Below are 27269 nucleotides of genomic sequence, written 5' to 3'. Positions count from 1 at the left end.
TGTTTATTTCGTTAGCGAATGTTTTGTGGTGTAAGTACTCTGATATAGACTTTCTTGCTTTCAGCAAGTACACCTTAGCCTATTTTACACAGTTATGCTTTAAAAAAATACTCAAACTTTTCCATGCTACTTATTAGCCTAGATACGTCTTTGAATGATGACTAAGATACAAGTTTAACATGACTGACTATTTTTATTAGGGCATATTCTGAAAATTTGTCAGCATAATGTTGATTACTGGTGTATTTATGTGATCTACTCTATCGAATTATTTCTGAAAAATTTACGTCGGTGTTAACTGAAACAAAAATGAATAAGGCAGATGTTTTGGTAGTTTATTTTAAGTAACGATAAATAAATAAATAACTGAATCATATGCCATGAGAATTCAGTGTATGTGTCTCGGCGGGGGTAGCTAGGGTGTCGGCAGGCATGCGCGGTGAGGGTGTTGCGCCGGGCGCGGGGCAGCCAGCCTGACGCGGCCCGCGCGCGCGGCCGTGCGCTACCCGTCACGAGTCAGATACCCGACGGTGCCATCATCTGACCATTTACCCTAATCTAACGCGAATCGATATTTAAATAAACCACATGGTATCAAAGCTCAAATATATCCGAACTGGATGCAATCGTGACGACAACGAAAATATGTGAATGTGTGTGACGTGTTTACGTAAATCGGTTGCTCATAGTATGTGCCAATGTTGTGAAGTTTTCACGTTGTGAAAGATTACGAGAAGGTTTTCAGGTAAGTTTGTTGTAACTAAGCAATTAGTAAAGTAGTTAGTTATAGTTAGAGTTCTCCAGGGCCCATCACCTTTTACTAGTGTAAAAATAATGTATTTAAAATTATTTTTATTTTATTCGTACTTATTAATAAATCTACGTATTCGACAAAATATGAGAAACGGTATCCAATAAAAAGTCTAATAACAATTGAATTACTTAGCACTACTTAGCTACTTGAGACAATGACAGCCGTTTCGAGATAAATTATATTAGATGCGTACCTAAAATTATAAAGAAAAAGAAACGGAATTGGTACTCAAATAGTGTAAATTCTTGTCTATCTACACTATTAAACTATACACAAATAAACGTCCAAGTTAATTAATCTCAACTTTATAAATAATAATGAATTATCTACTTGGTTACAGCTCTAACTAATAGTTTGAAGTGAGTATTGAATGAAGACCTAGGGATGAAAAGGAAGCCTTTCATGCGAATTGATTTACACCAACAGCAATTAGGTACTCCGAGTTGCTACGTACAATTACTATTATTTGGCATGTAAATGATCGACCAGGGTACTGATTAGAATTCGATAATATTTGTTACTATAATATGTCTGTTACGTGAATGTTATATTGTCCTATTATGTAAGAAAGTTGTGTTATGTTCTAAAATTGAAACACGATTTAAATTAAGAGACAATTTGAAAGGAGTTTATGGTAAGGAGTAGTTGTAACAGGGCAAGACATGTTCTGAGAGCAAGACGTAGGCGTACATACCACGATCAAATCTAGGATATTTTAAAGACAGGCCGGGACAAGAGTACTCTGAACCGGCGAATATGCATGAAGATTTTGATGAGGGTAGAAGAAGCAAAAGTTATGTTAGGTTTGTAGTCAGGGAATGGTCTTTACGTACAACGGGAAATAGTCTTGATATCCTATATATGTATGTGAATGGAGTCCTATATTTTTTATAAATTAAGCGAATTAATGAGAACTAGTCAATCATATTAAGAAAGAAAATCGCTCTATTGGCGTTTACGACAAGCGCTCCATATGAGTAAATTGAGGCCACCATAATTATATATAATATATATAATTACATGGAAAAAGCACCACCGAAATTACCTATGTATAAGCATTCCGATAGCGCAAATTCACTAATGGATTTCACTCCCAGTTCAGCATAAAAGAGTAAGAAAGAGGTACATTCCACTTGTGAAAACAAACTATAATGTGTGTGGAGCATTCTTTATCACACTGCTTTATTGCGAATTGGTAAACGTCAGCTCATCTGTTCGTTTGCTTAATTCAAAATCAAATTCTAAGAATATCTTATTCAGTATGTGACATAGTTACACTTTGGATCATCCGCCTAAAACCACTGCAACTCCCCACAACCTGTTTAGCCGATAATAACTGAGGTAATATTAATATGAACAGTTATAGACGATTTTATTTGCAATATTAAACATAACATTTAATTCAATACTAATTGAATTCAATTAGTACCCATACAATTTACTTTGGTAGAATAATCGCGAACAAATCAACAAATTATATTACATAATTATTATTAGTTGTTATATTAATTATTTTGATGTATTGATCATTGATGATACCTACAAGTTATCAGATTTTATTGTTATCTAATCATACATAAAACTCACAGACAAGCATTGGCTTCTGTAAAAACCGGACCTGTCAAATCTTCAAGTTATAGATAAGCGGACCGTGTGGAAAAGGGACACCGCTAGGGATATTTATTTATTTATTTATAGAAAGGTACAGGTAAAGGTAGGTAAAGGTAAAGGTAGGAGATGATGATACCTACAATATAACTACAATCTTATCAACACAAATACCATTAACGTTACTTAATGCCTCGTTTATGGACACACGGTGCGATTGTCAGGGCGTTAAGCGATCGAAAATCTGGGCAACACACTAAAACTTCAAACAACTGGCAACACTGTACAATAACTGCGTTTGATTGATAATACGACCGATACGACCTTCAAACCCTCAAAAAAGAACGTACTCCCATCTGAAATGCCGGTAACGCACTTTTGTGACTCCTTGGTGTTGCGTCATTACGCGGTCCGTCTACTCGTTTGCCCCCTATTTTATATAAAAATTGGTATGCAGTGACAGGGCGAAACTGCGTGTAGCTAAAGCCAGTACGTGGCCAGTACTTTATATCTAAAAGTAGGAATATCTACCGACTTGTGCAAATTGGTATTTGTGCAATTAAGATTGTGCGACAGAGTGTGGTCGAACCTTAATTGCAGCGCACTCAGACCAAGATTAAAAATTACTGAAGGCATGTAGGATTAAGTCTGCGCCACGAAAGAAGTCCCGAGGCCACGGCGCTACTGTCGCAGTATCTGCATAGAGTTATTATGACCTGTCAATTAGTTCCATTAAAATTCGCTAGATATCTTTTATGGTGTGTACTCTACCCACTAAAGCATGACTCTACCTGTGAAAACCTGTGAAAACATTATACGTTATTGTTATTAATTATGTAAATACTTACTGTTTGTTTAGGCGTGATGGATCAGTTGAAACAACGCGTAACGGTCATGGGTTTTAGGAGAAATCTTCTTTGAAACACCATTCAGATTTTGGATTTTGTTCTTCTTTTATCGTGTGGGTTATGATGTGCATTACCAACCTCATCAACCCTGGTGTCAGGGTAACTATTGAGCCACCAAAAGCCCCTGACATGACTCATGTAACGACTACGTACTTACATCAGTAAGTAGTATCCGGGACCATCGGCTTAACGTGCCTTCCGAAGCACGGATCGTCTTACTTTCGGACAATCAGGTGATCAGCCTGTAATGTCTTCACTAAACTAGGGATAACAAAGGGATTTTTGTTATATGTCCCCACGGGGATTCTAACCCGGGACCTCCGGGTCGTGAGCCCAACGCTCAACCACTGGACCACGGAAGTCGTAGTGGTGGATTTTATTAAAATCTAATCAATGAATATCTGTTTTGGTATTATTGCAAAGAGGCAGTGGTGTAAACAAGTACCTAGATGGAACAGGCTTAATAACGAGCTTGGTATCCGGAAGTGCTGCGTTATTATGAAAGTTTCCAACTATTCGCCATTGTTTCAGAATGAAGGGAGCAAACGCAATATTCCTCATTTTGTTCTTCGGGCACCTCTCGGCGCTACCCGATACTATACGAATAGGTGAGTAAGAATGTACTTCTGTTTGTTGTGAACTTAGATGTTTGATATCATAAACATAAAACGTTAGCAGCGTGGGCAGCTAGCAGAGTGGGCAGACCCACAAACAATGACAAGATAAACTGGTAATCACTTTATTTGTTTATTAATTTTATTTATTTAGATATGAAGTCTCTAGATGAATTTAATGCACCATTTTTATCTGACTTATTGTTTACTTGGCCGGACTATAGTATGTAATACATATATGTATAATAGTCAGTCAAAAAGTTACATTGTTTATTTAAATTCTACTTTTTATGCTCTAGAGCAATAAGGCCGCCCAAATTGTACTGTATTCATGTGTTATGTCTGATTGTTTAAATGTAGTTCTGTGAAATAAAGTATATTTGATTTGATTTGATTTGATCTTTCATGTTAGAAATAACAAAATTCCTTTGAAGCTTTTACGACATTCCCGGGGCGGTAAGCAGACTTATTTTTTATTCGTTTCCAATATAAGGCAAACTTCGAAATGAACGATAAGAAACTGGAAAGTAGCTTCATTTTTTTATTTGTATGTTGGCCAGAACCCTCATATTTAAAAGCCACGCTTTTGTATTTTAGGGAAAAATATGGCAGTGGTTTCCTTCTTGCCTTCCGCCTCATATAATCATGGGGTAAAAAAGGCCACATCAAAGCAATTCATCTAAAACAGGAATATTGCTATTTGACATTTATTTCCATTGCGCACTTAATTTTATATGCGCAAATGTCAAATTGCAACATTGCTTTTTTAGATGAATTACTTCGATGTTGCATTTTCAACTCCCTAGATCAGTCTGTCGAGGTCGAATGCTTTGACTTGATTGTTAACGAATACCGCAATTTATTCAGATAGGTATGTTTCAATTCATTGTTTAATTTACCTAAGTTTTACTTTAAGACAATATAGTGTAAATCAAATTGTACTGGTTGCGTTGGAAGAGCGAGGCATTCCCATCACAAGCGTCATCTGACTACTTTTAGGGAAGCCCCTGTAACTTGTTTGTTATAGATTTACAGAAATAAAACCCTTTTTATTTTTTATTTATTTTATTTATAATTCATTTATGATCAAGAAGTCACCATAAATTGATACAGCAACTGGATACCATTTCAGTGCCTGAGATTAGAATAACAATTATATCGGAATTGGCATAGCAGAATTGATCAATAACCACTCAGAATGTCTGCAATAATGGCCACTTGAGAGCGTCTCCGATTGAGTTACCATATCAAGATTAGTTCCAATTTGCTTGGTTCAATCACTCTTGTTGATATAAATAAGCAAGGGATAAAAATAATCCTCATTACAATGACACTGACTAGGTAACGTTTATTTTTTAATAAATCAGTTTTCATGTCAGTCTGAGGCAAGTAGAATGAGGGACTTTGCAATCGGCGTTTCCCAAACACACGATAGATGGCGTTTTTCACTTTTAACGTTATAATTACCTATTTTCTCATAGCTCGGGTACATAATTATTCAAAAATGTAATATATAAAACTAATTTTGCTTGATATTTGGATCATATAAAAAAAAAAAAAATATTATGTATAGAATGATATTACTACCTATATTGCTTCTCTTTATTTTGATCAGAATAATAATTGTTGGAAGTTGTAATTGTATCTTGGTGAAATAAAAAGGGCCATCATTTACACCCAAAAACAAAGACAAAAGATGCATTATGTTACTGTTATCCATAAAATTAGAAGTTGAAAGTTTAAAAGAAGAAAAAACTTAACAACGCCATCTATCGTATTTTTGAGGAACACCGATTGGAAAGTCCCTCATTTAAGAAATCTAATTATGGCATTGGCATATGGCATATGGCAATCGCTACGGTGAAACTTCTCACGTCGAGCGAGTTTTGATGTTATACTAAACGTACCTAATTCATGTGTTAAAAGTTAAATTTGTTTATCTACACCAGGTGTACCAACATCTTATACATATAGTAAAACATAAAAGTAAATATTACATAAAGAATAGGCTATTTTCCTACTAGTCAAATCAGTTACTTTTTACTAATCGTCAAAACACGAAATTCCTATGGAATTTGTACGAAAAGGACACTGTGACGTCATAGAAAAACGTGATAACATGTCGGACATGTTATTTTTACATTTTCTTGATTAAAATTCTATATAAAAAGGAAAGGGTTTTCGTTTGTTTTAGATCTGTCTTTATTTTAAGTAGGTGGTTTGTAGGGAATCAGAATTTCATAATATTTTTTAAACCCAGTACAGGACCCAATTGGGCTGTTACTTAAGCCAATTATTATTTTGGAAGTATTTTTAAACATATACATAAACAGCTTATATAAGTTACACTGATGGGCACAGGCCTCTCCTCAATCAACCGGTTGAGGGTATGGAGCATACTCCAGCAATCTGCTGCACTGTGGGTTGGTGGAGATTTTTCTTTTAAGGTTAATAGCCAGGATTAACGACTTGACGTGTCTTCCACGCGCATACATAGTTTTAAAATACACTCAAGTATATTTTTTTTGTGTTATACAGGTGGCCTATTCCATCCAGAGGATGACAAACAGGAAGTGGCGTTCAGATACGCGGTGGAGCGCGTGAACGCTGACCGAGCGATACTGCCCAGAGCTAAACTCCTCGCGCAGGTGGAGACAATATCGCCACAGGATAGCTTCCACGCTTCCAAACGAGGTAAGTTGTTTCAAACATTAGTAAAGAAAAATTTAAGATTTTGATTTTAAATGCTATGTTTAATTTAGGATTTGAACATTGTTTATGAACATACTCGTTAATTTTTCAACTATGATGGAAGTAGCAGATGTTTCTTATGAAATTAATTGCAAATATTTTGATAGACGCAATTTAGCTACACACTATCTAGAAAATTAATATCACGACAAGGTCAATAAAGTTCAAAGTTTATGAACCACCTCGACGAAGGTCTGAAATTAATAATCTGAGCTTATAAAGACGAAATAGAGTCAGATGCCTAGATTTTATCGTAATATCTCAACTATTATAATAGGTTAATAGTACATATAATACTTTATATACTTCCTTTCATTCTTTATACATATTAGATAATAATATATTTACCTTTTTGGATACGTAATCTAATTTGTAGCACTAGATCAAGTATGATTCTACCTGACAGCAACATATAACGATAGACTACAGACTAGTTACGAAAAACAAAGATAAACAATATAAAAAACTGATAGAATTACGAAAGCGGTATATAAATTAAAAGTTGATGGTAGAGCTGACAGAGAAAGACCTAGAAGGACTTACATTGACCAAATTGGAGATGTCCTTAGAAAAGGTTTAGTACGATCTACTCTGAACCGGCGTGAGTGTATGAAGCGATTTATGAATGTGGAGGAAACAAGATAAGTGTGTCAGAATCGACACAAATAGAATTCTATAGTCTCTGCTTACCCCGGTGGAAAATAGGCATGAGTTTATGTATGTATAAAAATAATTATTATTCTGACATGTTTTACAACAAATTAAGGTTAATTAGTCCTTAGCTACTCGTAATATTCGTCCTAATATTGATAAAAATAATAATATATTCGACCGAATGGTGACAACCTTATTTTATTAGGTACCTACTCAACCACACTAAATAGTTCATTCATCCCAAACAGTGTGCCATCTCCTTCGAAGCGGCGTGGCAGCAATATTCGGCCCGCAATCAGCCCCGGCCGCTGCCCACGTCCAGAGTATATGCGACACCATGGAACTGCCTCACTTGGAGACCAGGTGGGACTACAGGACGAGACGGGAATCCTGTCTCGTCAACTTGTACCCTCATCCGGCCGCTCTCAGTAGGGTAAGTGTTATGGGTCTTCCCACATAGTTTTACAGCGTACAATACGTGTTTAAGACTTTGACAGCCTAACTTTGCTTATTGAACAATCGCATACAAACAGAAGGGCGTTCGACATTTTCTAACTTTATCAAAAATTACGTAGGTAAGTAACAAAAGGGATATTGAACTTTAATTATACCCTTATGTTTAGTCAGGGTTCAGGTAAGTGTTGGCACTTGAGCGTCATTCCATATTTTTGGGTCCACATCCACTTAAATAGGTAAACAATAATCTTTTAGGTGTTCGTAAATAAAGGACGATATTTAATAATGATAACCATTATTTTGTATCCAGAATCAAACTAAGTAAAATCGTATGCAAAATCGTTTAATTCGTTAATGTAAATTGTTACTGGCAATAAATTTATTTTATTCTTATTCTTATTCTTAATAATTTTATAGGATAGAAGGCATAGAGGCTGATAAATGTATAATTTAATGACACAATCCAGTTAAATTTAATAATCGCGTGAAAAACAACCGCAAAATAAAGCAGATTCGTCACAATACCACAAAACGTTAAAGGGCTTCAAAACGATAACAAACAGTAACGAAAATTCATAAATATTTAATCAGGACAATCCACCATTAATTAAATTTCGTTTTATCGATAGCTATTTTTATCAATGGATGAATAATACCTACTTACATAATTATTGTAATAGTGCAACGTAACGGCGTATGTCCAATGGTTAAGCGTTGGGTTCACGATCCGGAGGCCCCGGGTTCGAATCCCGGTGGGGACACATCACAAAAATCACTTAATGATCCCTATTTTGGTTAGGATATTACAGGCTGATCACCTCATTGTCCGCCAATAAGATGATCCGTGCTCCGGAAGGCACGTTAAGCCCCGTTGGTCCCGGTTACTACTGACTGAGGTAAGAATGTAGTCGTTATGTGAGCCATGTCAGGGGCCTTTGACGGCTCAATAATAACCAGGGTGATGAGGTTGGTAATCCATCTCATAACCCACACGATAAGAAGACTGTAATGGTGCAAAACGTAGAAAAGCTAGAAGGTTCAAAAGGCCAAATCAAAGCAATTCTCTTAATAAAGCAATATTGCTATTTGACATCACGTCTCTCACTGACCAGTAAATATATTAAACCGATTTTTGTGACTGGATGTTCAGGGTTCGCTCCACTCCCGTCGCGGGTCGGCTGGTGTTGCAGTGCCGCTGGGAATATTAGATGCTGATAATTAATACTTCATCATCATCAGCCCATTAACGTCCCCACTGCTGGGGCACGGGCCTTCCCTATGGATAGGGAGATCAGGCCTTAAACCATCACGCGGGCCCAGTGCAGATTGATGGTTATTAACGACTGCTAATGCAGCCGGGACCAACGGCTTAACGTGCCTTCCAAAGCACGGAGGAGCTCGAGATGAAAACTTTTTTTTTTGTGGTCACCCATCCTATGAGCGGCCTTTGCGAAAGTTGCTTAATTTCAACAATCGCAGACCGAGCGCGTTTACCGCTACGCCACCGAGCTCCTCTTAATACTTATTGAATATTGAGATCTTCTTTGCGAGTCGATGGCGATCGATATTAATTTTTTGCTGACCAATAATTGGCCACGCTTACGGCATTATCAGTGGCTTCGCGAAGGTCTTTAATAGTGCAGGTGTTAGGGCACTTAGGACAGCACAAAAGGTGAGCCATAGTTTGTGGTGATACTCCACACTCATCGCAACCATCAATCAGGTATCCCCACCTGCACAGATTATCCTTGCAGCGGCCAACCTGTGTCCGGAGCCTATTTAAGGACTTCCATGTCGACCACGCTAGATTGCTTACAGGTGGGAGGCTTTCCGATGGGGCGAAAGGAGAACACTTCTGCCGCCTTAAGCGGGCTTGTATTAATATTGAGATGATGATGATGTTGAGTTTGTACTAGTAAGTGATTTGACCATTGATGTATATTTTAGTAACGAATTGACTAAATGGAAACTACTCATTTACAACAGACCCGCGAAGATAGCAGCTGAATTAGTTCTGTCTATTATTCGCTCCTCGTCCATCACAGAAATAAGTGTTGACTCTGAGTATTTTATTTTTGTTAAAAGAGAACTTTATTTTAGGCATATGTGGACCTCGTCAGGGCATGGGGATGGAAGTCCTTTACCATAGTGTATGAGAACAGCGATGGTCTAGTACGATTGCAAGAACTGCTCAAAGCCCATGGACCTTCTGAACTGCCTGTAGCAGTCAGGCAGTTGCCAGATTCACATGATTATAGGTAAGTCAAAGATTGCAGGTTACGGTTGAGCTTTCGGCTCATGATTCGGAGGTCCCGGGTTTGAATCCTGGGATATACCTCAAAATTCAATTTGTGATCCCTGGTTTGTTAGGACATTCATTAGAGGCTGATCACCTGGGGGTTAAAAAGACCACATCGAAGCAATTCATCTAAGAAAGAAATATTGCAATTTGACATTTGCGCATATAAAACGCAGTGCGCGATGCACACAAATGTCAAATTGCAATATAACTTTCTTAAATGAATTACTTTGATGTAGCCTTTTTAATCTCAAAATTTTCACAAAGTCAAACACCGACCCCGCCAACTCTGATGCCAAAGTTATCAAGTCGTCATAGGCCTCCATACCCCTTATAACGTAGCATGATTAGAAAGACGAGAAGACGTCTCTTTCGCATTAACGTTATACAGCTTGGTACGAAAGAGACGGAAGATATGTATGTCACTCTAATCAAAAGGCTTTTTAGTAATGTTAGCCACGGTAATGTCACTTCATTAATTTCACATTTAACTGTTCTATGTCACGACACGCATTATGTTAAATTAACAATAATTTTATTGGTATAAAAATGAAATGAATAATGTGAAATTTATTTAGCAATAATGTTAATAGAATTAATCGAGGGCACTCCCAAACCCTGTGAATCCTCCATAGAATATATTAATGAATCGTGTATAAATTGTACAGGCCTCTTCTAAAACAAATAAAGAACTCTGCAGAGTCGCATATAGTCCTCGACTGTGCGACGGAAAGGATAAGAGATGTTTTACAACAGGCACAACAAATTGGTATGATGTCCGACTACCATAGCTACCTCATTACATCACTGGTAAGTATAAAAAGTCGCGGTGATTATTAATAATCACGTAGAAATAAAACCATATACGTATAATTAAAACACATAATAACGGGTTCTTACCGTGTTTGAAATAGGTATATGCGACTTTCGATATTGAGACTTGCAATGGCACTTGCAACAGTGTCGAAATATCGGGAGTCCTATATCTCTATTTCAAACGCGGTAATAACCCGTTATTATGTGTTTTAATTATGATAATAACCGTGTAAACTTTAAACAACATATACGTATATAATAAAGAATAGTTCTACGTATAGAATGGTAACTTTCCGCCCTGCACCAATTCGTATCGGGTTCTGAGCCAGATTAACCTCACCCCTTCTGGGTTGAAATGGCCGTAGGCCGCTTTTCTTCCATCTTATTATCTTTAGTCAACATAATGTGAATTTATTGGAAATTCGTAGCAAAGTATTATAAACAAACTTATTTCTCTGAGAACTGATATTAGGCAGCTAAATTACTCCATTGTATAATAATATTTTATGTTTTTTTTTTTCAAGAAGAACGTCTATGGCCCTGTGCCGAGGTTTTTCTTGCAGCTTCTTTTCCCCGGCTATACAGGTTGTGAGAAGCTGCAGTAGTTTTAGGCGGATGAGACGTTTGTTATGTAAAAATTGACGATTCAAAGTGTAACTATGTTACCTACTGAATAAAGATATTTTTGAATTTGAATTTAGTTCTCAGACGATAGCGTGCCATAAAAATACACCTATTTTTCGCTCTAGCAAATACTGAAAAAACTTTCTTCACCAGTTTATAATTTAGTTTTACGATTTAACAGGATCTCCATAGTGTAGACTTGGAAGAATTTAAATACGGTGGTACCAACATAACAGCATTAAGATTATTGGACCCTGAAAGAGCTGACGTGCAGAGAGTGATCCGAGATTGGGTTTACGATGAAGCTAGGAAAGGACGTAAAGTTCAACTGGGACATACCTCGTCCAAGGTAATAGAAGTAAGAAATAAATACTTTATCTTATTGGTCAATTGAGAACCATATTTTATTTTCTCTTTTATGAGACATGAAAGCGATATTTGAAAAGCAATTTTCTCTTTATTTTTCCAATTAGGTATGAACCTTATAAATATTTCACTATCTGGACAGACTCAAGAATAAAAGTGAGGAGAAAAGCTGTAAGATCAGTTTACATAAACACTGCATAACGTATCTGACCATTTTCTTAATTCAGTAAGGGACTACTGGTTCTGTTTTCTGGTTTACTGGTTGGTAATCCACCTCACAACCCACACGATAGAAGAAGTGAGGAACTTTCCAGACTACATTCCGCAAAAACAATATAGATGGCGCTGTACATATTTTTCTTCATTTAACCTTCTAATTTCATGGATAACAGACATATGCATCTTTTATCTTTGTTTTTGGGTATAAATGACGACCCTTTTTTATTACACCCAGGCACAATCACATCTTCCACCTATTATTATTCTGATCAAAATAAAGAGTATAAGTAGCAGCATAATTCTATACATAATGCGTTATATCAAGCAACAGTTATTTTTATATATGATTCTGCCATTACATTCATTCATTCATTTTTCATTCATTCATCTCTCCTTCCGAGAAACTGTGAAAGGCATACTTACAATACAAGGAATAAAAATAAAATTGTTGTTCAAAATTCTAGATTAAGTAAATTAAATTCATCTTAATTGGGGTTGTGTATACGTTTTTACAATAAAATACCAGATAATATTTTAAATTTGTCAGAGAATAAATTTAAAGCTCACGTGAAGCTTACTTTATGTAAAAAAGCTTATTATAAGATTAATGATTACCTAAATAATAAAAATGTCTGGTATTGAATGTGTTCCACTGGTTTTTAAAAGATGTGTTGCTGTTGCAGTTTCTTGTCATTTCTTCTCCTCAGCCATAACACCTTGCGAAATGACGTAAATTCAAAAATGTTACATTGACCTTCAACAAGTTTATCCATGATAATTACGTTGAATAAATGATTCTGATTCTGATTCATTGTATTTTGGAATAATTATGTAGTAATGAGGAAATAAGTAAACGTATACGTTAAAGCTCTACAACGCCATCTATATTGTTTTTAGTGAAAGTATCCCTCATTATTTTTGTCTTTAAGCCTTCCTTAAGCCAGTCAAGCGGTGGCTAACCTTTACTAATTCCATTCCCGGTATACCCAGAGACGTCAATAATGTTATTATTATCAAAGTGTGTTTACATAGGATAATCTTACATGTTTATTGAAAGCAAATATTTTGTTTTCAGGACAATATGACGTTCATAAAGGTAACTAAAGTTATATTTAGTTTAATTCATATTATATAAGTAGACATACATACATAAATCGACGCCTAATTCCCACCGGGTTAGAAGAGACTATGGAATTCCATTTGCTTCGGTCCTGACATACTTCTCTTGCTGTCTCCACATTCATCAATCGTTTCATACACGCACGCCTGTTCAGAGAATATAAGTAGAAATACGCTTTGTTGTTTAAATAATATGATATAAGTAATTGTAATTTGAGGCAAAAAGTAAGAGATTTAGTTCTATGCTAGTGTCTACTATCTACCCTCTGAAACATTGTTTACCTAAGTATTTTATTACAGCTATTGATTTTCTCTATGATATAAAACAATGTATAAATATCTTTATTTATTTTCCTTTAAGGAATACCTGTACTTAATCGTTTATTTGATTTACCTACTCGATTGTAATTCAATTGACTTGTACATAAAGATTTTCCGAAACACGTTCTTTTGTGAATCGCTTTTGTCAACAATGTTATTTACGTTATTAAATTTGTGTTTATTTCATAGTCTCTGTTTACCACGGTGGGAAATAGGTGTGAGTTTATTCATAATATAATAATGTTCATTTTTTATGTATTCAGTTTATGTATATATGTTTACTGTTTATGTTACTTGTGTTGTTATTGTTGTCTACAGACGGAGACAGCTCTGATGTACGACGCAGTACATCTGTTTGCCAAAGCCCTGCACGACCTGGATACATCACAACAAATTGACGTTAGGCCTCTCTCGTGCGAGGCAGAAGATACATGGCCCCATGGGTACAGTCTCATCAATTACATGAAAATTGTAAGTGTAATTTCTTGGCAAAACTTGATGGTAATGTCCCCTAAGGAGTTGCTTGAAGTATACAATAAGGAATAATACTACGTATATGTATAACGGCAACCCTCCGCTCCCCCACCAGCGTCTGAGCTAGGTTTACCTCGCTCCCCTTCGTATAGTTTAGACGTGAATCGTGCGTTCGATTTTATTATTTATCAGATTAGATTATAATGTTCGAATTTTGAAATTGGACGCCGACTTACTGTCGTCTGATTCGAATATTTGATCTCACAGTAATTGCCCGCGTTGGCTCGCCTGCGCGGCGCCTATAAATATTTATTTTTCATGGTAATTGTTCATCAAAACGTGTGCTAATAATTTGCAATAAAATTGTACCTATGTTAAATGGTTAATGTAAAAATAATGTAAATGCTATGAATTAGTTCAGTAATTGTTAAGTCAAGTTAAATGCCTATTTATTTATATTGTGAATCATTATTTTTCAAAATGTCTTGTTTGAACTTTGTGTGGTAAATAAATAAACAAATACATATTAATATGTATTTTAAAATTTAATATTTATAAAAGCATCTTTCACAAGCACTACCTACCTAAGTAATGACGGTTAAATTAGGTATCATAAAATTGTCAGCCCTCAGACGTCACACACCCAGTTGCGCGTGTAGATAATGTCAATGTGTATTTTCTGTGTAAAACGAGGTCGTTTGTATGAAGTGTCCGGGGTGTGCTTGTATAAATAAACATTTTTTTATTAATACTTTGCGGAAATACGAAAAGGTACCTCTGCACACTCAATAACCAGAGGATTAAGTAACAGTTACTGTAGTTATAATTCATGCTAAAATTACCGAAACTATAAACCAAATGACGGCAGCTGTAGTACTTAAATTCGGTAAGAATTATGAAGGTACTTTGTGAAGTAACAAAGCCTCAGCTAGGGGGGATTAAATGTAGGAGTGAGTTGACGGATTAGCAGATACGGCGTGCTACGTAAGCCTGTTTGTGCCTTCCCATTCCGCGGCCGCCGCCGCAAGCCGCTAGTTATGTTTTCTCCCTTAAAACTAACCTGCCACTAATACCCCAAGATCCCAAACTAACCAAACAACACCCTTTTAGATGTTTCTACGAATAGAACAACAAAACCCCCCACGTAACCCATTATTATATCAAATTCATCTTGTTTACTAAGTATATCCCATCCCACATTGAGATAATAAACCAAATTGAATTAAATACAATATACTCATCAAATATTTTGAAACTCCATTCAAGGTATTATATTAACTCGACGCTTCACTTTGTTTCGACGAACAGGTAGAAATGAAGGGCTTAACCGGAGTTATAAAGTTTGATCATCAAGGATTCAGAAGCGATTTCACTCTGGATATAATTGAATTGACAAGGGATGGCCTGCAGAAGGCGGGAACTTGGAACTCGTCAGAGGGTGTCAATTACACGCGCTCCTACGGGGAAAATCAGAAGCAAATAGTGGAAATATTGCAGAACAAAACGTTGATCGTCACTACGATCCTGGTAAGCAATAAACAACTCTGTTACTAATCTCCCGGAACATTTTACGACTCTCTCGCGTCCCACAAAGGGAAAATTAGCGTACTACACTTGTACATAATATGAATTTTCCTGCGCGTACAAGGGATTTACGTAGTCTAGCACACGGAAAAATATATCTCAAAGAGAAAACATTCATGCGACACGCATCCGTATTCATGACTTGTTACTAAAGCTTTGGTTCAAAGAAAAAGATGGATAAACTCGGAAAACAATCCTAATGCTTGGTGCTGCTACTTATTCATGTGTTTTGTGAGTTCTGGACTACGAAGTGAAAAGGTCCGTTCAGAGAAAGGCTAAAAGTTGTACGTTGAATGTGAAATACGGTTGTGAATGTTTGATTGTCCGACAACGGTGAAATGTGTTTAATATTCTAAGCGTTTCAGTTTAGCCTAAAGCCTTAGTCAAGTTGCAAATGGACAGGAGAAACAAACAGTGTTCTCGTAATCGAATAAAATGTGGCTTAAGTCACATTATGTCAATTACACTGTCGTTTTTCGAAAACGTTTGCAAATTGGCAAAGGACCCTGATGTTATAGTGCAGAGTGTAGATCATTATTAAGAGACATCTTTAGTCACTATTTCGGATGTGTTCGTATAATTTACGAGTATGTTTTTAACAAATAAATCTTCCTGTAGAGTGCACCGTACTGTATGAGAAAAGAAGCCAGCGAGAAACTAACAGGCAACGCGCAATTCGAGGGCTACGCTATCGACTTGATCCACGAGATTTCAAAAGTTCTCGGTTTCAACTATACGTTCAAGTTGGCACCAGACGGTCGATACGGGTCTTATAATAGAGAAACTAAGGAATGGGATGGAATGATCAGAGAACTTTTGGAACAAAGAGCTGACTTGGCCATTGCGGATCTCACTATTACATACGATAGGTAAGTTTTAAAACTTTATTATACACTTTTACTGAATTGCATAAAATAAAAGTAGATATTGATTCCTTCCAAAAAGGTTAAGATTTGGGTAGTGATTATTATTCTGCATTTGTCTATTTTATGCAAAAACGCCATTTCAAAATTATACGGTTCTAATTCGTAATCCATTTTGGTGCAATATAAATTTGGAATAAATACGTTAGGATATTTTCCGGAACGGTCTTCGACTTAACCTATACTTATATTTTTTATATCACAAATCGCATTTGCGAAGAACATTCTGAAGTAAAACAGCCCTCAATCAAATTGTGGCTCGTCGATTTCCGATCGCGACGTCTTATTTCGAAGTCGGTCAATGAAGTTCGTTCTCGTAATTGAAATAGCAAATTCGGCGAAACCCATTTATTGTATTCGCGATCAGAATGAAGAGAACAATTCGAATCCCCCACATCTATTACAATTTGCACGTGTTTTGAACTCGAAATAGGGAATTAAAACAGCTCCCCTACAGAAATTATTTTCATCCTAAATTGTCACTAGAAAGGAATGGAATAGAGAAAAGGGGCGGTTTTAACTGCGAGAAATACCACTTCACATTATTTATACATCGCTATACAAGTAGGTATCTAGTCCTATAAAAGATCTTAGCTTCTACAGTTGTTGCCATTACAAAACGAACATAATTAGTTTACTATTAATCTATAATCTACAGACCCCTGTTTAAACTTGTTACAAGCAGCTGTACTAAATTAGAGCAGTAGACTGTTAACAACAAAACTTTATTTGCCCCGAGGTAAATTGAAAACAGTTGAAGCGTTTTCATACCACAGAGTAATTTCATTATTTTATGGATTCACTACACGCGTAGAGATGCTCGTCCTTTATCCCTAATATTAAAGTAGTCTGTGGTATAAGAGCGTAACATCTGGACAAATTAAAACAAAACTGTAGAATACTCAATTGTCTTTTAGGGAGCAAGTGGTGGACTTCACGATGCCTTTCATGAACCTGGGCATCTCGGTGTTGTACCGCAAACCTATAAAACAGCCTCCCAACCTGTTTTCCTTCCTCTCGCCTCTATCTTTGGACGTCTGGATTTATATGGCCACAGCATACTTGGGTGTCTCCGTACTGCTTTTTATACTCGCCAGGTATGTTGATCTGCAATCGATGGCAGGCGCGACACGACAAATAACAAATAGACGAAGTGTACGCTGTCTACGTAGATAAACGCGCCTGCCAGCTGCTGCTTAAACATTTAAACTCTGAAAAATTAAGTGCGGATCTCATTTTTTCTTCGCATCTTCTACTTCTCCAACGTTTGTTAAAATGAAAGTACCTAGTTCACTTATAACAAGCTTAATTATTATTAACAAAAATGTTACGGTGATGTAAAAACTATATAACGACAAAACACATCAAATTCAAAGAACTTTTAAAATATTAATGTAAATGAAGAACTTAAAACTAAAAATATATTGGACGTCACTTTATATTGACGACGTACTTACTTTTATATTAGAGCATAATTGCAGGCATGAGCAATATAATGTACCCACTTTAGGACTCTGTCGCACTAACATATTTGACATTTAGTGAGACTTACAGTTCAATCTGTCAAAAAAGTTAATGTGACATGGTACCAAAGTGTATACATATTAATGCTCGTGACCGTACACAGACATGGGAACCGCACTCAATATTAAAGACGTACGAGTATGTATTAATACTAGATTTTGTTGCTATAACTCTCATTCAATAGGTTTACTCCTTACGAATGGCATCAGACGCACTCTCCAGATGGTGAAAAATTGGAAAATATATTCTCTCTAGCCAACTGTCTATGGTTTGCCATCGGGTCGCTCATGCAGCAGAGTTGTGACTTTCTACCCAAGTAAGATTTTTTGTAACCCCTTTGCTTTGAAATCTCACTTGAACAATTGCGGTTTACGAGTGACCTCAGCGAAGTCCACAAGGATCTGGTAAAAAAGGGGTTGTCTAGTCTCGTGACTCGTCATCGTATTCTAGAATTAAATCTTATCGTTATATAGCATCTACCATTACTCCTTCATTATTTACGAATGAGCATAATCGTGATAAATTAGTGTCATACGAGAATTAAATGCTTCCCGAATTAAGCCCGTCTCATGAGAATTTCACCTCGAGACTTGAAAGTATCAAATGTCGTCAACGTGCCAGTCAGATTACGCAACTTGACACGCCACCTAAGGTTTACGGAGTTTGATAACCGACGCCGCTATTAGTGGATGTGAGATAAATGGATTCCGTTCAACTTAGCTTCTACTAAATACCGACTAGAATGTCTACGGTAAAACATGGGTAAGAAATAGGGAAGAAAACTCTGTTTTTAAAATTGACGCTTCTAATTGAAATAATGATAATCATTGTTAGAATTCGCTGACGAGTCGTGATAAATAAAAGACAGTATCAGAGGCCTGTTTCTGAAAGCTATGAGTTACAATTCCACTTGTCTGAATTGACAATACTGGTAAAAGCAGGGCTATTGTCAATGTTGCTACTTGGAAGACAAACTGGGATTGTGCCTTAGCTGTATGAGTCTAAGTACTGATTGGGACGTTTGGGCGCAGGTTCAGCCCGTACGAGTGGGACAGCCCCCGGAACTGTCTAGACGAGCCGCCGGTGCTGGAGAACCAGTTCACCCTGTTGAACTCGCTGTGGTTCACTATCGGATCCTTGATGCAGCAAGGTTCGGATATCGCGCCGAAGTAAGTTCCCCGTTTGTCTGATGGCTACAATTCCACTGAAACTGTCCTTGAACCACGTAACGTCTAGTACCAAGCAAAAACAATATATCGTATGCCAATATTATTAATTCATAAATCCAGAGCTAATATTACGTGGTTTCCGGATAAAATCACTAATCCATTAGGTACTACACCAACCAATGTTCCAATTTAATCCAGATATTGAATAGCCCTCACGAACTTTACAAATGCTGGAGTTGAATCGCGTACATCATTATCGACAAAATAGACTTAAAGTGTTAAATAGTAGTGGCTATTTTCGAAACGGAAATGTAGCCTTCACTTACAGAGGCTGAATGAAGTACTTCTCTTTTCACTAATTAGTTTCAAAGCGACCACAGCTCTTTGTGAATTTTAAGCATCGCTAGTCACTACGACCGTCCAATTCAAATAGAGACGTGCCGGCAATCCCAACTAGCTTTGATTTCCACTAGTTAGCTAAGGACTTTATAATTTGGTAGCTAATTAAATACTATGGTAATGTTTGCGATATCTGCACCCGATTCAACTTCTGAGCTTGCGTAGTATCCATGGCTTGCTGCATCAAAGTTTGAATAGTTATAAGTTAAGAGATTGGGCTTATGAAATTCTGTCATAAATTCAATCTCTAATATTAGTGTGTGATGTAAGCTAGATTTGTAGGTTGTGTTTCTAATGTTTATTTATTTTGTGAAGAACAATACAGTGATAGTCCCACATGGTAGTATCTCAAGCAACTTTATGATTATTATGTAATATTATTTTGAGAACAGCCGCTACTTTACACCCGAGCTTTGTGATATATTGTTTGACTATATTTACAAAGTCCCGTAAAGATATTTCAAAACTTTTTTGACTCTTAATTTGATTTACTGATTGCAAACTTGTTTGTTTAGAGCCGTGTCAACGCGCATGGTGGCTGGAATGTGGTGGTTTTTCACCTTGATCATGATATCCTCATACACTGCTAATTTGGCCGCCTTCCTCACTGTGGAAAGAATGGACTCGCCAATTGAAAGTGCTGAAGATTTGGCAAAACAAACCAAGATTAAGTATGGGGCTTTGAAAGGTGGATCCACTGCAGCGTTTTTTAGGGTAAGTTTTAAACAAAGTTCCATTCCTGCCGTCTGTATTATAATGAAGTCATAACAAAGTTTATATTATTAATTTCCTTGGAAAAGAGAAACGTTATATCTCTCTATACTTCCTTAGCTTGCAAATAAAATAAATCACGTTATGCCACTTCATTTTTTGTACATAAGTTTATGTCAACTTGATGAAATATAAACTTGAAGTTTTCCAAAACGCCTGCTCGGCGAGGATTTATGACAGTGTCCTTGAAAGTTTTTGGAGCTGGCCTGACCCGTATTTACACTTGGGATTACAAGCGGCGATTTATCAAAGTCCGTGTGACAAAAGCCTCAATGTCTTCTAGCTAACTCAGTTTGTCTTTGAACAAGTTTTAGTTGTTAAGTGGGTAACTTACGAAGACTGATCCTCGTACAAAATTTATAGAATATAATCTTGAAACTGTACAGTGTGTATTCACGAAGATTGATTTAACTTTGGGGCAGATTAAAAGCTTTTTAAGGGTACAATATTTATAAAAATATTCTTTGGCAACAGGACTCAAACTTCTCGACGTATCAACGGATGTGGTCGTTTATGGAGTCCGCTCGGCCTTCGGTTTTCACGAGCAGTAATAAGGAAGGGGAGGAGCGGGTTATGAGGGGGAAGGGCTCTTACGCGTATTTGATGGAGTCCACAACAATCGAGTATGTGGTCGAGAGGAATTGCGATCTCACTCAAGTAGGAGGGATGCTCGACTCCAAAGGATACGGGATCGCCATGCCGCCAAGTAAGACTTACCGTTAATTAAATCCACTTATAAAGAAAAATGCAGTTTTGTTTGTACTTTCAGTGGTTAGTCACAACATTAGCAACTTCGTTGAGACGTAGACTTTAACTGTATTTAGTATATATACAGCACTACTTTTAATAGTAGCAAGTATACCTGATACCTATATCAAAATATTAACTCTTCAAAGTTAAGAGTCAGTAATTGTGAAACCGGCTGTTTATACAAGCTTGAATGCACAATTTAAAGAGAAGAGAAAATAAGTTACTGTTTATATACGCTTCAGAGAACTGCAATTGTTCAATTTACTGCTACAAACTATAAATTGGTGCTTAAAAGTGTTGATTTAGACGATATTAAATTTTGTCTTTTAACAAAGGTCTCAATTAGTAATTAGAACTTGGCTTCATTTAAAATTTTGTGAATTTTAATCCCAGATTCTCCATATCGCACGGCTATAAGCGGAGCCGTTCTAAAATTACAAGAGGAAGGAAAATTGCACATTCTTAAAACAAAATGGTGGAAAGAGAAGCGCGGCGGGGGATCGTGCAGGGTAAGTAAATGTTTTGACAATACGAAAAGTGATTCAAAGAAATCTGAATCAATTTGAAAGTATCAGCGATTACCATATCGCACGACATTTAGATCGAGTGTTTTGATATCGAAATACAATGCCGAAATTTTACCTATACACTTTCAAATACGGATTCTAAAGGTCGCTAGCGTGGGGTTTAATTTGGGGATCCTGCTTCGCGGTCATTTTAACGGACCGTACTTCTACTTCTAGTGGAGTAGTAGCCCTTCAACGGTTTATACATGAAGCCGGGACTGAAATATAAAACGAGTTTGTTTACTCAAGGAAGGATAGTTTTGAGGACATTTTCTTCCAGTAGAAAAAAGCAAATTGTGCTCAAAATACTCGTTAAATATACTTGTATGCGGCGATAAATTGATTTTCAACTGCCCTGTGCACATTTCTAAATCGGGATTGTTTATAATTGGTATAAATGTTGTTAAAGGGAAGAGAGAGATGATTGTAGGACCTCTTCGAGGTTAACTTTAGTTTATAACTAAATTCAATTATTTAGACGCTTCAAAAGCTCGTTACTCAGTTCGAGTCGATTTAACGGTCCAACAAAATCTAACTGGTTATGGCGAGTGACTGCAATATCAAGTTTGATGACGAATACATTACGCTGGCAAGGAGACGAAGAAACCTGTTAGTACATACTACACCCCAGTCTATATCAAAATCTCATTCTTACCGTATACTGCCCTGTGAAAAACGGGATAATGCTAGGGAGATGATAATGAACGCGTAAGTGCGAATGAGACATAGTCCGCGCGCTCTTCCCTTTACTCTTCAACAGTTTACAGCTATTTAAGATTTAAAGGGGGTGAAGTCAGCGCCCGATAAAATTTGGAGCGGGGCGGAAAGTTACCGTTCTATACTTACTTAGTATTATTGTTTATTCTATGTCCATATCCATACTCTAAAAATCTTTTGAGGTTTACGCGGTTATTATCATCATTAAAACACATAACGTATTCTTACCCGGATTAGTGAGTTTGGTGCGAGTTCAGATGATTCCGAATATTCCGATATCTAATGTAGAAATAAGCGGCAAAGAAAGAGGGTGGACAGATATGTTTGCCCTTAGAAAATTATGGATCTACCTACTCTACTCCAATTTCATCTGTTGTCCCGTGATCATGACACTTGCAACAGTACTCATTTCTCTGATTAACGCGGTAAAAACCCAGTATAATGTGTTTTAATTATTATAAAAATCTTGTTGAACAGTTATTTTAACATTACTTCAACCATGTTGAAGACCCCAAAATTGTGTATACAATACAATAGACTTAGGCGCCTCCTTAAACACAATCTATCTCAATTCGAACATCACATACCGACAGTAATTCACTTCAACTATAATAGCACGATGTACTGTAATACATTACACACATACATGCAACTACACTTAAGTGAACACAGAATTAATGCCTCGAAAACTGCAATCGTGTTAAGTGGGTTGTGTATTACCACCTTAATTTAAAACTCTCTGGTTACTTAAATGTTGTAATTACATACTATCTGGTATCACAAATAGAAACTCTATTCGGTCGAGAAGATTATGAAAAAAAATCATGCTCAGGTTAAATTAAGACGCCCTGCCTCCTGACCCCCTTATGCTTATGTGCGCCCAGGACGAGACATCGAAATCATCGTCGACAGCCAACGAGCTAGGCCTGGCGAACGTGGGCGGCGTGTTCGTCGTGCTAATGGGCGGCATGGGCGTCGCGTGCGTGATCGCCGTTTGCGAATTCGTCTGGAAATCGCGCAAGGTCGCCGTCGACGAACGGGTTAGTCGATTTTGACTTGTAATCATTAAAATAATGCTTCTATTTACTCATTTATTTTGCAGGCAACTGAAGCCCTTATAATATATACCTTCACCTAAGTATACGTACCTACCTACAATATTAACACAAGTTAAATAAATTATAATATATTTAATTCTTTTTATTCGGTTTTGTGTACTACTAAAATCATATACTTAGAATTAAAACTATTGAAAAGTATGCACTTTTTTTACCCAACTGCGGAGAAGCAAAATGTGTTTGTAAATATAAACATGTATATGTGTGTATGCACATCTGTTCCAACCTAACTTCTAAACTACTTGTCAGAATTTAACAAATGAGGTGTCACTAGAAGCGGCTTGATTGTCCGGTGGTTATAAGCTATGTGACATTATGTTAAATTTAATGTGGCGCCCTCTAAAGGACATTAACTGAGGACAAAACAATCAACAAGGAAATTGTTTTATAGTTTTTAGGGCGTGATTTTTCCGTAGTCGGATTTTGGTTTTTAAACACTGTCTAGGCCAGATAGGTGATATACAATAAGTTAAATTCTTATTAAAGCAACTAAGAATATCTCAAAACATGGCTTGTCCTTTGGCCACGTCAGGAAACTAGAGATATATTGTTCAATATAACATTTAGGTCCTTAATATCATCAATCAGACCAGTAGTTTTCATTTTAAGTGAATTCCCCAACTACCACCGTTTATAAATGTAAAAGTAATTAATATCTTTCATTTGATAAGTATGAAATGAATATCTTCTATTATTTGGCCTACTTACCTATGTTATTGTAGTTATAAGTTTTCTTAGCTTTTATGTCGTGAAACAATTTTGTTCAAAGAATTTACCCTTCAATCCTTTGTTTCCCTTAACATATTTGCTTCAGTGATAGATTTGATAAGCTCCCTGAAAAGATTTACGTCAGGCGCATTCGGATGTAGTTTGCTTAGGAGGGAATTTCACATGGAACGCGCGTTGAAAGCAGAATTATAGTCTCCGCATTTTTTGTATTTCTATTTTATTTTCCATCCATGCCTATTGTTTAACCGATTTTCCGTTTTGTTCTAGGTTTACTTTTAAAAATGGTAAAATATTTTCTTTTGTTTGTACTTGGACATGCGTAGTGGAAGTGCTAGACCGTGTTTTGTTATAAATACGCTCAGTGTGCAAATAAAGTATTTCGTTTAATTAGAAACACATGAACTGTCAGTAATTGCGTATAGTTTGTTAATTTAGCGCTAGTTCAACACTTTATTGGTACACGTTTGTGATACTTTCTTTTTTTCTCTTTCACCGCGGCTACCGGAACACAGAAGGAAGAGGTACGGTTTTTCTAATCTGACCCTTTGTTTGATAGTTATATATTCTACCGTCGGCTTTCTCTGATCAGGCTTCCCTTTGCTCGGAAATGGCTTCGGAACTGCGTTCGGCGTTGAAGTGTCCGAGCGGCGCGGGCAGCGGGGCGGGCGCGGGGGGCGCGCGGGACGGCGCGGGCTCCCCATACCTGCACTACGGGTTCAGTACCAAGAGCCAGCTCCACTAGCGCCCGGACCCCGCCTCCTCGCCGCCCAGCGATGTGTAGGCACGGACTATATCTCACCTACATACACCCCGCCTCACAGAGACAAATGACAGACGCGGCAGTGTACGTGAGAGTGAGCGCACTGTTTTACCGAGTGAAATATATAATGTAAATACGTCATATCTCACTACAATGGTAGAACTCGAATAATGTTGTGATTTTGAACTTGTGGATGTTTTATTACGTTCAAATGGATACGTATCAATCCAATGATATCGTTTCTCTCGTCATAACGATATTAATTGATGTAAATAATGGCCAAAGTTTGTGCTAAAGTAAACGATAACTCGTTGTGCATGTAAATAACAATGTTGGGGCTACGATTTTTGACAATCTACTTTAAGGTAATTTGTAGGTTATATTGATGTTTCACAACTAAAATCAACTTCAATAAGTTGCGTAATATAATAATAGATAAAATGTACTTAGCCTAATATATATTTGAAAATAATTGTAAAAAGCGAGTAACATACTGCCAAAAGTAACAATTTATGTTGTGGAATTAAATAACAATATTTAAGCTATAACATTTAATTGAGTTATTATCAATGAATACAAACCACGAATAAATACTAGATTTAAGGAATACCAAAATACTATTAAAGTGATATAAAACGCATTAGACCAGGGCCCTGTTTTATAAAGCTGACAATCCGACAAGTCGACATATGTCAAAAAGTGACAATCCTAAAATTTTTCTGTTTAATAAAACTGACAGGCGACAAATTTGTCACGGTGGAAAATTTACAAATATGTCGAATTGTCGCGACAATTCGACATATTTCTGTTTAATAAAACTTTTTGGGCGACAGGTGACAGGTGACAATTTGTCGTGAAAAACTTGTCAAATCAGCTTTATTAAACAGAAAATTGTCACGACATATTGACATATTTGTAGAATTGTCCGACAATTCTGACAGGAGAGTTACCCTCTGTCGCGAAACTATATTTTGAATTCTAAAGGAGTAAGAAAGTGTTTATAAAACACGCATTACAAAAAATGGTACTATCATCGAGCAGTGAAAGTCAATTGGGCACTAAACTTCCCAAACAGTATGTTTCTATTTTCATAGATAATCCCCAAAATACTTAGTTTCTTGTGCATTTCCATCACACGCGATCAAAACAAACAATCGAAGTTGCACTAGTGATTGATTCTTTCTTTTACTTTGTTAATATTTTTTCTATTTTACCCTCATTTAGCTTCATAAAACATTATTATTTACAAATATGTCAAAATTCGACATAATTGTCACGACAATCCCACAATTGTGGTGACGTAATAATTTGACTGTGGTTTTTTGACATATGTCGAGTTTTATTAAACGCTTTTTTAAATGACAAATATGTCACGTTTTCACGGTCGATTTTTGACATAATTGTTACCTTTATAAAACAGCCTAAGCGCGACAATTCTACAATTTTGTCATTTTTTGACAGATATGTCGAATTGTCAGCTTTATAAAACAGGGCCCTGAATGACTTGCAATCACAATTGACCAGTGAAGATTATTGTACCTGGTTGCAAAACTATGCTAACTATTCTATGTACGTTTTACTGACGCAAAGATGCCACAGCTCAAAGTGTGCCAAAGATCTTCGACAACTTTCTGTAATATACTATTTTGTAAGTTTACATTTGATGCTAAATTTTGATTAATAAATCGTTTTATTAAAAGGTTCTTGTTTTTTATTTCCATTTGCCAAGTAATAATATTACTTTTCCTTTTGAGAGAAATCATTGCTATATCAAAAGTGACAGAATACCTAAATATTACCATTTCAAATAGGCGATGAAATATAATTTACATACTTTTATTCTCACCAAATACAGCTGCCTATATTCTCCAGGCTTTCAGTAATAGCGTTACTTTTTGTCCATGAGAAAAAGGACAGATAAGAATAATACGCAAAAAGTACGTAAATCACACAAAAGCGCAAACAAAAGGCGCTTATTTTGTTCCATTTGTATTATCAGAACCCACTAACAATAATTTCGAAGGCAGCGCATAAAACTAGTAATAAAAGGTACATACAGGTAAATGAGTTAGGCCTGTTTCACGACAGTTTTACAACCTTTATACGAGCGAGTCCGCTATAATTCCGTACTGTAATGTTTACGAGTCACGGGCAATAAAGCGGCACCTATCAAATAAGCTTAGACAAACCGCTTACTAATGATTAATTAGGTACAT

General features: G+C 36.5%; 1 protein-coding gene across 4 annotated transcripts; it reads left to right on the top strand.

Moving 5' to 3' along the window:
- Positions 1-491: 491 nt before the first annotated feature.
- Positions 492-25694, top strand: LOC126371072 (glutamate receptor ionotropic, kainate 2). Of its 4 annotated transcripts, none has more exons than XM_050016255.1 (19): positions 492-745; positions 3862-3938; positions 6483-6638; positions 7598-7782; positions 9906-10063; positions 10773-10914; positions 11726-11893; positions 13205-13225; positions 13888-14040; positions 15352-15570; positions 16246-16496; positions 17468-17647; positions 18259-18390; positions 19106-19243; positions 20158-20356; positions 20888-21119; positions 21557-21672; positions 23331-23486; positions 24883-25694. In XM_050016255.1, the coding sequence occupies exons 2-19, from the start codon at positions 3863-3865 to the stop codon at positions 25033-25035; spliced, it is 2835 nt and encodes a 944-aa protein (XP_049872212.1). In that variant the 5' UTR covers positions 492-745; position 3862; the 3' UTR covers positions 25036-25694. The 4 variants fall into 4 exon arrangements, with proteins under 4 accessions (XP_049872212.1, XP_049872213.1, XP_049872214.1 ...); XM_050016256.1 differs by lacking the exon at positions 24883-25694 and adding an exon at positions 24806-24849; XM_050016257.1 differs by lacking the exon at positions 18259-18390.
- Positions 25695-27269: the final 1575 nt, after the last annotated feature.

This window comes from Pectinophora gossypiella, chromosome 12, assembly GCF_024362695.1.
Source record: "Pectinophora gossypiella chromosome 12, ilPecGoss1.1, whole genome shotgun sequence".
Taxonomy (NCBI): Eukaryota; Metazoa; Arthropoda; class Insecta; order Lepidoptera; family Gelechiidae; genus Pectinophora; species Pectinophora gossypiella.
This window is presented reverse-complemented; position numbering and strand designations above follow the sequence as displayed.